At 42.1% G+C, this 14,347-nt stretch overlaps 1 protein-coding gene across 1 annotated transcript; it reads right to left on the reverse strand.

The window, feature by feature from the left end:
* Positions 1 to 659: 659 nt before the first annotated feature.
* Positions 660 to 14,031, reverse strand: CUNH4orf51 (chromosome unknown C4orf51 homolog). The gene is made up of 2 exons (XM_027404925.1): positions 13,799 to 14,031; positions 660 to 741 (listed from the first exon to the last, which is right to left on the reverse strand). The coding sequence occupies exons 1-2, from the start codon at positions 14,029 to 14,031 to the stop codon at positions 660 to 662; spliced, it is 315 nt and encodes a 104-aa protein (XP_027260726.1).
* Positions 14,032 to 14,347: the final 316 nt, after the last annotated feature.

Here is a 14,347-nt window from a genome sequence, read left to right on the forward strand (position 1 = left end):
TCACTATTCCTCATGCTCACCCTCCCCAGCCAGCATCCGTCTGCTCCACAGATGCAAAATGCTCAGAGGGAGGAGATGCCGGGGTTCTACATAATGCTCATTGTGCACACACAAACACACACAAACACACACGCACACACACGCGCTCACGTACCCACACATATGGGTATACTGTACACAAATTCACACATACACACACCACACACATAGCACACATGCACACAAACATATACACATACATACTACACACACATACACATGCACATATACCAGTGTACACACACCTAACACAAACACACACCCAACACAGACACTGTCTGTCTCTGTCTCTCTCTTCTCTTTCTCTTCTCTCTCTTCTCTTCTCTTCTCTTCTCTTCTCTTCTCTTCTCTTCTCCTCTCTCTCTCTCTCTCTCTCTCTCTCTCTCTCTCTCTCTCTCTCACACACACACACACACACACACAAACACACACACACACACACACACAGAGCTATGTGAAACAACTGATTAACAATGTCACAGTAATCATGTCATAGTACAAATACTTATCAAAGCATCCTGTTGAATAGCATAGTACACACACTTTGCATTCACCAGTCTACCTCAGTTACATAGGGAAAAGGACCTGAAAGGGCTGGGCTTGGAGGAAATGATGATGAACTAACCTTTGCCATCTGCGGCCTCTTGGGAACCAGCCTGGCCCGGTAGAGTGATGGAGGCAGAGCTACCCAGCAATGGTGTCCTAAAGAAAGCCCATGGGAGAAACAAGTTACAGGCGGGTAGGCTCAGCAATCACACAGAGCCTAAAGATTTAATTTTCATTTGGTTTCTTAAGGTTCTATTACTTTTCTTCTCTTCCCACACCCCCACCCTCACCCCATATTCCCATTAAATCAACCCAAGCTGAATTTTTGCACAGTCTTTAGGGATTTGTTTGTGCTCTGATTTGTCATAAAAGGGTAACATTTTCATCTCTGCATGCAAAGCTCAAACATTAAGTTCATAATTACTTCAGCAGGATTTATGAGTGTTTCTCCAGGGAGTTGCTTTCAAAATAAGATAAGTGCTATGCACGGAATAAGAAAGATTACAGTAATTACATTGGTTTCCAAATAAAATTTAATGGCAGTGGGGTGATGTGGGGACTCACAGATGCTGTGTGCATCCTGTGAGACACATCTGTATCTCAGTTTCCCTGAACAAAGATATGACATTCCTTACCAGCAAGCTACAGCTTATTGGGAGAGATGGGCATTCTGCCTGGAATGGCCAAATTGATTGCCAGTCTGCACAATTTCATAACTAACTGCAGATCCTATGATTAAGGAAGGAGGGTCTCTAAATCCTAGGCACCTGGAACTATGAGGCAAGGAAGGGGTAGAGTGGAATTGAAATCAACCTAGAGAGTCCTGAAATGCTCTCACTGTCCATATATTTGGAACACAGACAATCCCACTCATCCTGCAGACAGGGGCTGGAAGCCCAACCTATGTCCTTCTCCTACCCCATGACAGCAACAGAATCATCATAGGCCATCAATTCTCCAAGTGCAGCTTCTGGGTAAAGCACCCACTGATTAATCTCTCAGTGGATTTGGGAGAGACAGTTCTGACAAAGACAGAGCACCAGTGTCCTGTAGGAATCACACCTTTGCTTTTCTTATACACACACACACACACACACACACACACACACACACACACACACACACACACACACACACACACACATATATATAATCACCAAATATTATGGTATTGTGGTTTGGTTAGTTTTTAAAACATTATATGGAGGGGGGTTGGAGGTGGCTTAGCAGTTGAGAGTACTGGCTGTTCTTCCAGGGGACTAAGGTTCAATTCCTAGTACCCACATGGAAGCTTAAAACCATCTATAATTCCCATGCCAGGTAATTCGGTGCCCTCTTCTGGCCTCTGTATACTCTGGACATACAGGTAATACACAGTTATATATATAGAGAGACAAAACACCCATACAGACAAAAATTTTACATTATGTCATTAGAATTATAGGATACATATTTCTATAATGCAAAGAACTAAACTGAGAAAGGAAAAATACAAAAATGTAAAGTTTGAGAAGAAAAGGGCACCAGGAAATGTAATAGAGTTAAGTTCTGTGTTCAAGGAGATGAACAGATTAAAGAAAAACCTGATGCTAAATGGGAAAAAAAAGGAGTGACCTCAGGACAAGTCCCCACCCAGCTAACCTTTCCACTTGTGAAAAGGAATTAAAGAAAGGCTTAAGCAGTGAAGGAGGCCTTCAGAAACAGAAACCTGATGCAGACTAATTGAATGAAGGGACAATGTTCCAGCCTCAGCAAGCAGAAGTACTTGGCAGTTTTGGTCACATAGTTCTGGCTTTAGAGTCAAGGATTCAAGAAAGGGATTGTGGGATCTCCCTCCGTGGCTAATGAAAACTGCTGAGGACAGGCACGTGTCAGTGGTGTCCCTATATGGAGGCCTAGAGAGGCCTTTGTGTGAAGATGGGTTGCCTTGGAGACCCCAAGATGTTGGACATACCAGAATCAAGGGATTCCTGCTGAGGAGAGCTGCTAACAGGGAGTGGAACCAGCCCAAGAGAGAGAAGTGTGTTGTAGTCAACAGAGCTGAAAGGAGTTGGAGATCCAAAGAGTGCTTTGACATCAGACATGGAAATAGTTTGGAGTTTGCTCAGCTGTTTTCAGTCTTGCGTTGGTCCAGTGTTTCCTCACTATGCTCCCCTTTGGAATGGTAATGTATATTCTGTGCCATTGTGTGTTGGAAGTATGTGATCTGCTTTTTCATTTTTGTTTTAGAGGAGGTTATAGTGAAGATTCTGTCTTGAGTCTCAGAAAAGACTTGGGACTTTTGTTGTGTTTTTTGTTTTGTTTTGTTTTTAGAGACAGGGTAGCTCTGGCTGTCCTGGAACTCACTCTGTAGACCAGGATGGCCTCAAACCCACAAAGATCTGCCTGCCTCTGCCTCCTGAGTCCTGGGATTAATGGCATGTGCCACCACTGTCTGGCTGATGGACTTAGGACTTTTAAACAGTGTTGAGACTGTTAGAGAGTATGGCAGCTTTTGAAGTTGGACTGAATGCATTTTTGCATTCTGATATGGCTACAAGCCTGTGGGGGCCAGGGAGTGGAATGTGGTGGCTTGAATAGAATGGACTCTATAGGCTCATAGATTTGAAAGCTTGGTCATCAAGGAGTGGCACTATTAGGAGGTGTAGCCTTGGTGGTGGAAGTGTGTCACTGGGGGCTGGCTTTGAGTTTTCAACTGTGCAGTGGTCTCTCTTCTTCCTGCTGCCTGCAGATCTAAATGTAGAACTCCCAGCTTCTCCAACATCTTGTCTGCTTTAACATCACCATATCCCACCAGGCTAACCCAGACTAAACCTCTGAAACTGTAAGCCTACCCTAATTAAATGCTTTCCTTATAAGAATTGTTGTGGTCATGGTATCTCTTCATGACAACAGAACACTGGCTAAGATAGTGAGGGGATGTCAGGCATCCTCAGATTTTGGCACCTGAGGAGACTAAGAGACAGCTATAGAATGCATTTTATATTTGTCTTGTGTTCAGGGTTTTTTTTTTCCTATTCTGAACAGTGTTGCTAGGATTATGTTTATACATGTCTAGGTTTAAGAGTGGAGTGGAAAATGCATTTGAGATGACGGTTACTTGGGAATGAACTGGGTTGCTGAGCATCATTGATGCTAGATGAGACCACAACAATGTGCTTCCCTACCAGCGATTTGTGGGAGATCCCCACGTGCCACATCCTCACCAACACTTACGCATGATGTTCTTAACTCATCAGTCCTAGGTTTGGAAATGAAGTGAATTATGATTTTAATCTCCATATTGTATACAAAATAGCTACCAGCCCTTTGTGGGGACTCTGAGTTGAAAATGACTTGCTTTTGCTAACCTTCCTTGTGTGTACTAGATGGTATATTGGTTGGACAGACTATTTAATTGTAAGGCATCCAATTTATCTAACTTTTCCCTTGGAGCCAGTGCTCTTTGTATCTGTTTAAGAATGTTTTTTCTAGGACTAGTGGCTCAGCAGGTGTCTGACAACCCAAGTTAGGTTCCTGGAATCCATATAAACATGGAAAGAAAGAAATGACTCCACAAAGTTGTCCTCTGACCTCTACAAACATGCCCCACCTCATGTGCCATCATGCACACAATAGCAAAAATAAAGATCTCTCTCTAAAAAGAAAGAGAAATCTTTGCAATTGCCCAAGCCATCAAAATAGCCTCCATGTTTCCCTGTTACCAGGTATTTGACTCACTAGCTAGAGCTGGGAGCACAGCCTTTCGGTTACAGCACTTCTGTAAATCAAGCACCTGTTACAGGTACAGGCTTGTTTCTGGTCTATATTCTGTACTCCTTTGTTAAGTTTTACTTTTATTTTAAACTATGTGTGCGAGTGTCTGAGTGTGTGTGTGTGTGTGTGTGTGTGTGTGTGTGTGTGTGTGTGTGTGTGTGTGTGTGTGTGCTGTGCCTGTGGAGGACATGAGACAGTGTGAAACTCCTTGCAGGCAGTTTCAGATTGATGGTTAGGAACTGAACTCAGGTCCTCTGGAAGAGCAGTACATGCTCTTAACTGATGAGTCCTCTCTCCAGCCTCTGCTTGTTTCCATTCCACTGATCTGTTGCTCTGTTTCTGTGCCATACTACTATCCTAGCTTATTTATTGGCCTTCATTGTATCCTCCTCAGCTCCAGGGATATTTGCTATCTCTAGAGTAAACTCTCATATTTGATTTTTTTACTAAGAATATCTTGGCCATATCATAACACTTTTTTGTTTTCATATTAAGCTTTAGAATTGTCAACTTCTAAACAAAAGAAGCTATCAGAATTGCATTGGGTCTACAAATTAGGGGGAAATGACACCATTTTGCAATATTCAGTCTCCCAATCCATGAACATGGTTTATCTCTCCATATACTTAGATGTTTGTTTTCTCTCAGTAATTTATAGTTTTCTGAACAGCAGTAGACAGAAGTGACGGGAGCGATGGGAGTAGGGTGGAGGTGGGTGACCTGCCTATTGTGGGTGGTGCCGGGCTCCTAACTGGATAAATGGAGAAAGGGGACTAAGAACCAGCAGGCATTTATCCCTCTCTACTTCCTGATTGTGAATATGGTGTGAACAGTTGCCATCTGACTCCGCCAGCATAACTGAACCAGAGTAAACAAACTCTCTCTCTCTTGAGTTGCCTTAGTCAGAGCATTCAATCATAGCACTAGGAAAAGAAGCAGAGGCAGTACTCTTTAGAGCATTAACAATTTCCCCCAATACCTCACACTCACCAGAGGAGCACATTATTAGAACTGATACCAAAGTCCATAGCTGGTGTGAACAGCCTATGGGTTCATCCAGCTATATAATGTTTGCACCCTTCATAATAGTATCATATATAATATTTTCACTGTCCTAAAATAGCCTCTGTGCTCCAACTCTATCCCCTCCCCCTTTCAACCAACCCATGGAATTCACTGATATATTCACTGCCCTTATAGGGTTTTGTTTTGTTTTGTTTTTCAAATGTCATTTAGCTGGCCTTACAGAGTACATAATCTTTTCAGATTGTTTTCAGCTAATAATATATATAAATTTTGTGTCTTCTCATGGCTTCATATCTCATTGCTTTTTACCACTGAATAATATTCTGTTGTATGAGTGTGCCATGGTTTAACCACTGATCTGTGAAAAAACAGCTTAGTTCATGCCAAGTTTTGGTGGCTATGGATAAAGCCACCATAAAGAATTTGTGTGGATTTTTGTATGGACATACATTTCAAATCCTTTGGATTAATACCAAAGAGTACAACTGCTAAATGCTACAAAAACAATATAGTTTGGTTTTCCAAGAAATTGCCTAATTATCTTCCAGGTAACTGTGCTGTTTTGTATTTTCATGAATGAAGGTTCCAGCTGCCGCACACTCTCACCATCATTATTGGATTTTGATCATTTTTTTAAAAAAAAAGTTTTATTTATGTATATGTGTGATTGTATGAGTACATGGGGTGTAAGTGCTCACGTTTGTGTGTGCACACTAAGGCCAGAAGAGGGCATCATGTTCCTTTTCTATCACTCTCCACTTATTTTTTTGAGGCAGGCTCTCTCCCTGAACCTAAGGTCTATACTTTCTCAGCTAGGCTAGAAGTCAATGTGCCTCAGATATCCTCCTATCTTCAGCTGCCTCAAACACCTGTATGTATGTATGAATGTATGCATGCACACATGCATACGTAGTTACTTGGGTGCTGGATTGGCACTCAGGTTCTCATGATTGTACACCAAGTCCTATTAACTGGAACCATTTCTTCAGCTCAGATTGTGGTCATTCTAACAGGTGTATAGTGGAATTTTATTGTAATTTTAATTATATTTCCTTGATAACATAGAAGTGAAGCATGCATTCACATTCTTATTTACCATGTGTGCATCTTCTTTGGCCCATTTTACAATTAGTTTATTCTTGTCATTACACTTAAAGAGTTCTTTCTAAATCTTGGATGTATCAATCAGAATACCTACCAGAATAGGCCTTTTTCAAGCATTTTCTTCCTGTCTGTGGCTTGTTTTCTTATTCTCTTGGCATTATATTTTCAGAGAATTTAATATTTTTAATGAACAAGAATGAGCCTGGCACAATAACCTGAAGTGTGCAGTAGTGGCATGTATACCTTGGTGGTAACCAACAGTCTCTCCTTGAACTTAAAACAAGAGGGGAATTGTGCCTGGTACTGGAAACCTAGGGTAGTAAAGTCATGGATCTTGGCGGAGAGCCTACAACACCACTTTACTAAACCAGCGTCATCTTCAACTACACTCTAAACATGTGTCCTTACACCCACAGATAAGTGTAGTCTTCACTTCCGTGTCATGGAAACTTCTCTTTGTAAAAGCCAGAGACCATTGCAGAAAACTACAACCAATCAAAATGCAGAGTTGTGGAGCCCAGTTCCAATGGATACATCTACAATACAACTCCCACACAAGAAGAGGAGGCAGGAAGATTGTAAGAGCCAGAGGAACGGAGTTTGCTGAGAGACTGTGTCTCCTAGAAATGCCAGAAGTCACACCCATAAAGTCACCAACATGATGGCTGAACATGAGCTGAACAGGACACCAGTAGACATGCTAATCTGAACCAGAGGAGGGAGGTCAGGGGACAGGGAGATGCCCAGGAAGCCTCAACCCTACATAACTGCAGGCAACCAGAGAATGCGACAGTGGGAGAAACTGTCTTCCCCAAGAAAGAGTACATCAAGTTACTATCCAATACCAAATGGTCAGCCCTGAGAACATATATATGCACACACACACACACACACACACACACACACACACACACACACACACACACACAGCAGGTTATATATAGGTATTTAAGGAGTGTGTGTGTGTGTGTGTGTAACAACAATGATAAAAAGAGGTCATGAACTTGAAAGAGATCAAGGAGGGGTATATGGGAGGGTTCAGAGGGCAGAAAGGGAAGGAGAAAATGATGTAACTATATTATAAACTAAAAGAATTAAAAATAAAATAATTTAAAAAATTTTAATGAAGTCAATTTTTTACCAACTACTTGGTTTTGTGCCCTCCAAATCACAAGGTCTTTACTGTTCTGGAAGTTTTATAGTTTTGCTTTTTACACTTAGAGCATTATGCATTCTGAGTTACGTTTTGTGTCTAGATGCCCTGCCCCCCCACCCACATAGCTGTCCATTTGTTCTAACATGCTTTGAAAGGGTATCTTTGCTTCTTTTGCTTCTTTGCTTCTTTGCCAAATATTAACAAATGATATTTTATGTGCATTTATTTCTGGGCTTTTTTCTTATTTCTGGGCATCTCTTTGTCTGTTCTTTCACTGGCACCGTGTACTGTACTCACAGACAAGCATTGCTAGTCCTCCAACCTAGTCCTCTATAATCTGTGCTGGCTGTTCTTCCTGTTTTCTCTCTCCATTTAAACACTGGGCCCAGCTTTTTGGGTGCTCCCAAACTTACTTGCTGGGACTTTAATGTGGGTTGTATTGAACTCATTCATTGTAATGGTTAGTTTTATCAATGCGATGCAATGTAGAATCATCTGGAATACAGTCTTATGAGAGGCTGTCTAGATCAGCTTGGCCCCATGGACATGGCTTAGGGAATTGCCTTCATTGTGCTAGCTGTGCCCACTATAGGCATCACCACTCCCCAGGTTTGGGAATCCTGGACTGAGCCCAGAAGACAAGCAAGCCTTTATTCTCTCTCTGCTCTCAGCTGTGAATGTGACTAGCTGCTTCAGGTTCTCGCTGCCTTGACTTCCCATAGTGATTTACTGTAATGTGGACTCATGAGCCAAGGAAACCTTGTCTCTTCCACGGTGCTTTTGTCCGGGTGTTCTATCAGAGAACCAGGAAACAAACCAGGACATACACTGAGTTGGGAAGAACATTTTGGTGCTATTTAGTCTTTTTGGCCACAAGCAGGGAATGTCTGTATTCATTTAGTTATACTATGATTTCTTGCATCAGAATTTTAGCTTACCTTATGTGGGTCTCGTACATATTATGAAACTTTTACTCACACATTTCATCCTAGGGGACTGCTAACATAAGTGGTAGTGAGTTTTATAACCAAATATCAGGCTCCCTGTTCAGGTGCAGAAAAGCAGTTATAGTAACAACTGCTGTATAAGAGGCTATTTGCATTAGCCCATGACTGCCATTCCCTTGCATGGGAAATCTGTCCCTTCCCACTATAATTCAACAAGATTCATGGATGTTTATTTGGCACTTTGGGCTATAATACAGTAATATGTTTATTTTTCCTCAATATCTTTCAGCTTTAGCCATCTGGAACTTTCATTTGTCCCCACCATTGCTGTTTTACCTCCTGGCATTTTAACACTTTCTGGTTCTACCATGCTCCATGCTTATTGTGTCTATCACCTGGTTGAGTCTAAGGATCAGTATTTCCCTAAGTAAATCTGATTCCTTTGTACTGGAGAAAACTTAGCAGGAACCAAAATCAGGGCACTTGATATTTCTGCTCTTGCATAACCTTGCTTCAAGGCCCTTTTGTGTAAAGGTCTATACTAACATGGACTGAGCAGAGAATGAGGAAATATACAATAACCTGCATAAGACACATCTGTATAACTATTTCTACATACCATTATCTCTAAATATCCTAAGCAAGTATCTAATTTTGATTTTTATGACGGGTCGTTTCTAGACCCTACTCCTTATCATTTACTTCCTCTTCCCATAAAAATCTTGGCTTCCATCACCTACCACTCATATACTGAATTGCTCAGTTCTAGCCTATACATATAATAGTTTTGGAATTATTGCTCAAACCCAGTCGGAAACAACTGTGCCAGTCATAAAACCATGCTTGTTCAGTTCCCTAATCTTTATAACCCCTGCCAACTTCTAAATTTACTGACATCAGCCTTTAATGGAATGCCCAGTGAGCTCATCTCATAATATATTCATATTTTTCAATTTCTTTATTCTATTTTTAACTTTCTGAAACTCCTAAATGTTTTTATTAATTTGCATAAAGTTTACTCTTTATGCTATGAAGTGCTATACATTTTGACAAATATTTAATGCCTTGTGTTCAACAGTTTGGCATCACACATAACAAGTTCACAGCCCAGAAATATCAGTGTGTTTCATCTGTTTAACTTCTGCCCATCCTATGGAAACAGTGCTCTGTATATTGTGTACATTTCCTTTTTGGGAGTTGCATGTTTTCAATATATAGTATGCAACTTCATATGTCTTAACTTAGAAATATGGACCTAAGATTCATTCATAGCTTTTCATAGCCTGAAATCACACATCTTTTTAATTACTGGATAATATTCCATTGTATGGATGTGATGAGATGCCCTTCTGTATATATGTTTCTCTTATTGGTTGATGAATAAAACGCTGTGACCAATGAGAAGGACGTATAGGCAGGGTTAGGAGAGGAGGAGAACTCTGGGAAGTGTAGGCAGATAGCAGATGCCATGTGAGACCTGGAAGGTAGGATGCCATGTGGAAATACTTAGATTAATAGAAATGGGTTAATAATTAAGACAGATCTAGCCAATAAGAAGCCCAAGCCACCAGCCAATAGTTTTATGACTTATATAAGTACCCATGTGTTTATTTGGGGCTCAAGGGCTAAGGGACCAGCTGGGCCAAGAATCTCTCATAACATGGATGTATCATCATTTGTCTGTTTACCTATTAGTTCCTTCCAGTTTATGTCAATTATGAAGGAAAGTATCATAAAGATCACAATCCATCCATCCTTAAGGGAAGTTGGGGCTGGAACTCAAAGCAAGGTAACCTTGGAGGAATGTCTCCTACTGGCTCATGGTGTGACTCGCTCACAGGCTCATGCTTAGTTAGCTTTCCTGCACAGCCCAGGATCACCCCCCCACACACCCCAGAAATGGTATTGCTCACAGTGATTGAGCCTTCCTGATCAACTGATAATCAAGGCAATTCCGAACACAGATGCCCACAATCCGACCTAGGTATTTCCTCAATGGAGACTTTCCTGCCAGATGACAGTAAACTGGCAAGTTGACAATTAAGGCTAAGAACAAGCAAACAGTGTGGTTCAGGATGTCATTGCAACACAGGATAAACAATATGAATGAAAAGTATTGTGTTCTAGAGACAGCATTTTTCTGGCTTGATACATTTTAAAGCATTTTTAAATTTTTTTTACATTGCAATTCCCCCTCCCTTCTCTCCTCCTGCTCCCCCCAACCCACCTCCCATCTGCTCTTCGGAGTGGGTAAGTTCTCCCTTAGGAAGTCTACTAAGTCTGTCCCAAAATCTCCTTGAGGCAGGACCAAGGCACCTCCCCATCCTTCACACCCCTATGTCTAGGCTGAGCAAGGTTATCTCTCCATATAGAATGGGCTTCACTAAGTCAGTTTGTGCATTAGAGTTAGATCTAGGACCCATATATTGTCTCATATATTGTCCCAGTCACACTTTTGTCACCCATATTAAGGGAGTCTAGTTTGGTCTTAGGCATGTTCCCCATTAATCAGACCCGAGTGAGTGATCTCTCACTAGCTTGGGTCAGCTTTCTGTGGGTTTCCCCATTATGGTCTTGACTCCTTTGTTCATATTATCACTCCTCTCTCACTTCTATTGTACTCCAGGAGCTTGGCCCATTGGTTAGTTGTGGATTTCTGCATCTGCTTCCATCTGTTTCTGGAAGAGGGTTCTAGCTTCTCTGGGGTTGTGGATTGTAGGTTGGGTGTCTTTTGCTTGATGGCTGGTATCCACTTATGCTTGAGTACATACTATATTTGTCTTTCTGTATCTGGGTTACCTCACTCAGATTTGTTTTTTTTTTTTCTAGTTCTGTCCATTTAATAATTTTTCAAAGGTTTGTTTTTGTTTTTTGAGACAGGGTTTCTCTGTAGCTTTGAAGCCTGTCCTGGAACTTGCTCTGTAGACTAGCTGGCCTCGAATTCACAGAGATTTGCCTGCCTCTGCCTCCCGAGTGCTGGGATTAAAGGCGTGTGCTACCACTGTCCAGCCTGGCTGGATAAATTTTAAATGAACATTTCCATTTGTATTCTGATACGGTCCTGCACCAGAAGCCAGTCCCTGTAACCATGCTATGTACTCTCACCTGTAGAATCTTCACATGGAAGACCTCATAGCACCATAAACAATGTCTCCCTACAGTTTCACAGAATTTTTAATCAAACAGCTTTTGCTTAGAACTTTAGAAGACATTTCTCTTCTGGACTAAAGTTAGTAAAGAGATTTAAAACAAAATCAATGTAGCATGCAATCAGTTCAGTCCTATTCAATTAAGCTCAGTCTGCCTCTCATGTCATTGCTGCTTCTTAGCCTCCCGTAGAACAGTAGTTGTGCAATGGATATGCTAAAGTGTCTGAGACTCCCAAAACACCAGATAAACTTCACAAGCATGTGCCCTTTTGTGGTTTTCAATGTCTTGGGCTCCCTGACTGGAATGAATCACACAATGAGGAACACATTCAAAGTTATGTACATGTTCACCACATGTCACGTGTCTGCATTTTAAGGTCTATTAAACAACAGCAAATTTGCTGCATGGATCTGTTTGGATCCATGTGTTTTCACAGCAGACTTCAGTAATGTATAAAGATCCCCCTACGTGGCCAAGGGGTTCCCCAACAGCCTCAGACTTAGCAAAGGAACCTCCAAAGGTTGACAAGCTTGAGGGCTATTACAAAAGGTGTTGGGAAAAATGAGATAATGTGCTTGATTTCCAAGATTTGGAAAGATCTGGAAGGCCAGGTAACTAGTATATTTGATTAAGATTTTATTTAAAGAGAGAGGGAGAGAGAGAGATGCCGACATGCAGGTGGGTGCCTACAAAGGCCAGAAGGCATCCTCTCTCCTGGAGATACAGGTACTAACTCCCTACAGTTTCACAGAATTTTTAATCAAACAGCTTTTGCTTAGAACTTTAGAAGACATTTCTCTTCTGGAGTTACAGGTACTAACCCAACATGCATTCGAGGCATTGGATTCTGGTTCTCTGCAAGAGCAGCCAGTGCTAACAGTCAAGCCATCTCTCCAGCCCTATAACTATTTATTAGAGCCATACATGGATTATTCCTATATTGGGAATTGTAGCCAATAATTCAGTGTATTTTCAAAGACTTTTCCAGAATTTGGGCATTTACTAAATAACACCCAAAGGAACAGATTTCATTATTAGCCCTGGAATTTTCTGGAGTCCTGACTTACACTATCTGCTCATGAGCACTGAGCTACCTATAGCCTCTGGTGTGCAGGCGGTTCCCAGAGGCTTTGCCCAGGTGCACACGCTTTCCTCTGAGTGGTGTGTTTTTCCCATTCCCCACCATGGAAAGCTTGCTTTACCAAGCTCTCACTAGACTGAACTCTCTTCTTCAGGACCTGCTGATGAGCCAAACCTCCTTCCCATGAGTTGAGTGTTATAATGTAGTTGTGGAATTGAGATGGAATTAATTTTTGACTGTGGGCCTACCACAGGTCCTGGCTTCCCAATAAACGGTTGGAAATGTCTTTGGACCTCAGCTCTTACGGGCACCCATAAGCCCTGGTGCTTACGGCGTTGGTGGGTTTGATGGCTTTCCACCAAGCGAAAGACTACAGGAAACAAAGGAAATTCTCAGAAGCACTGTTTTAGGCCAAGTCTCTGGCTCGGTTGGTAGGTGCTTGCTTAGCCTCAAGGAAGCCCTGGGTTTGATGCCCAGTACCACACACATAAACTGGGCATGATGGCTCATGCCTGTGTTTCCTCACTCAGGAGGTGGAGGATCCTGAGTTTATGGTTGCCCTGGGCTACAGAGTGAGTTTGAGGCCAGTCTGGGACACAGGAGACCCTATCTATAAGGAGGGAGGGGCAGCAAGATGGCCCGATGACCATAGTTTGAGTCCAGGAACTCACCGGATCGAAGGAGAACAAGTGTTAGTTGTTCTCTGACCTTCCCATGTGACCACACATATACGGACACAATAAAAAAAAAGGAATAATAGACAAGTTCACAAAATAAAAATATCTCCATTAGTTAAGCCCTCTTTTTGAGATCATCCAGTAATAAGTGGTTATATACCATTTTGAGGGGGAGCCATGCTGGCAATTGACATGTACACAGGAAGCTGAAGGGCGAACATCTTTGAAGTGTCCCCAGCTCTCTGATACCCCCTCTCTAATGGCACCTGTCTCTTGAAAGCAACATATCTTGGCACATGTTACAAAGGAATCTTACTGTTTGTACTCAAACTGTTGCTGGCCTGCTCTTTGAGCCAGTCGGTTGCACGTGGCCTCATCCAGTTGCTTTTGCCGGTAACTGCCCGAGTAGGTTGTCACTGAAGAAGCGGACCACTGAGTCTCCTCCTGCCACAGTTCTCGGGCCTTGCGTCTGATCATTTCGAACTCTTTCGAAGTGAGAGGGCTAAAGGGAAGCAGAATTTCTGGAGCCAAGTAGAAGAAGTGTGACATGGCTATGGGTGAGCTGCTGAGTTACAGCTTTTCAAGCCCTGGGCATAGAGAAGCGATCCTTTCCTTCTAGTAGCAGGAAACTATCGACCGGGCTGACCAAGCTTCTGAAATCTCACGGCTCACAGAGAGCTTAGTGGTCTTAGGCACAGTTACCAGGCAACAGGTCACAAAATTCCACAAACACCACCTCCATTCCAAACACACGGACAGTCACAAAAATAAATAATGTGGTAAATCTTAAGGATGGTAGCTTAGAAGGTAGGAGCAAGAGGTGAAAGAATGGTCCCCAAAGACCTAGGCTCATAGAACCCTGAAA

The sequence above is a fragment of the Cricetulus griseus genome, chromosome 3 (genome assembly GCF_003668045.3).
Source record: "Cricetulus griseus strain 17A/GY chromosome 3, alternate assembly CriGri-PICRH-1.0, whole genome shotgun sequence".
In the NCBI taxonomy this organism is placed as follows: Eukaryota; Metazoa; Chordata; class Mammalia; order Rodentia; family Cricetidae; genus Cricetulus; species Cricetulus griseus.

Bases quoted from the DNA above. Each gene is read 5' to 3' on its own strand.
- CUNH4orf51 (XM_027404925.1), bottom strand. From the start codon at position 14,031: ATGTCACACTTCTTCTACTTGGCTCCAGAAATTCTGCTTCCCTTTAGC. The intron at 742-13,798 runs GTAAGATTCCTT...GGCTTTCTTTAG, and splicing joins CAACAGTTTGAGTACAAACA to GACACCATTGCTGGGTAGCT.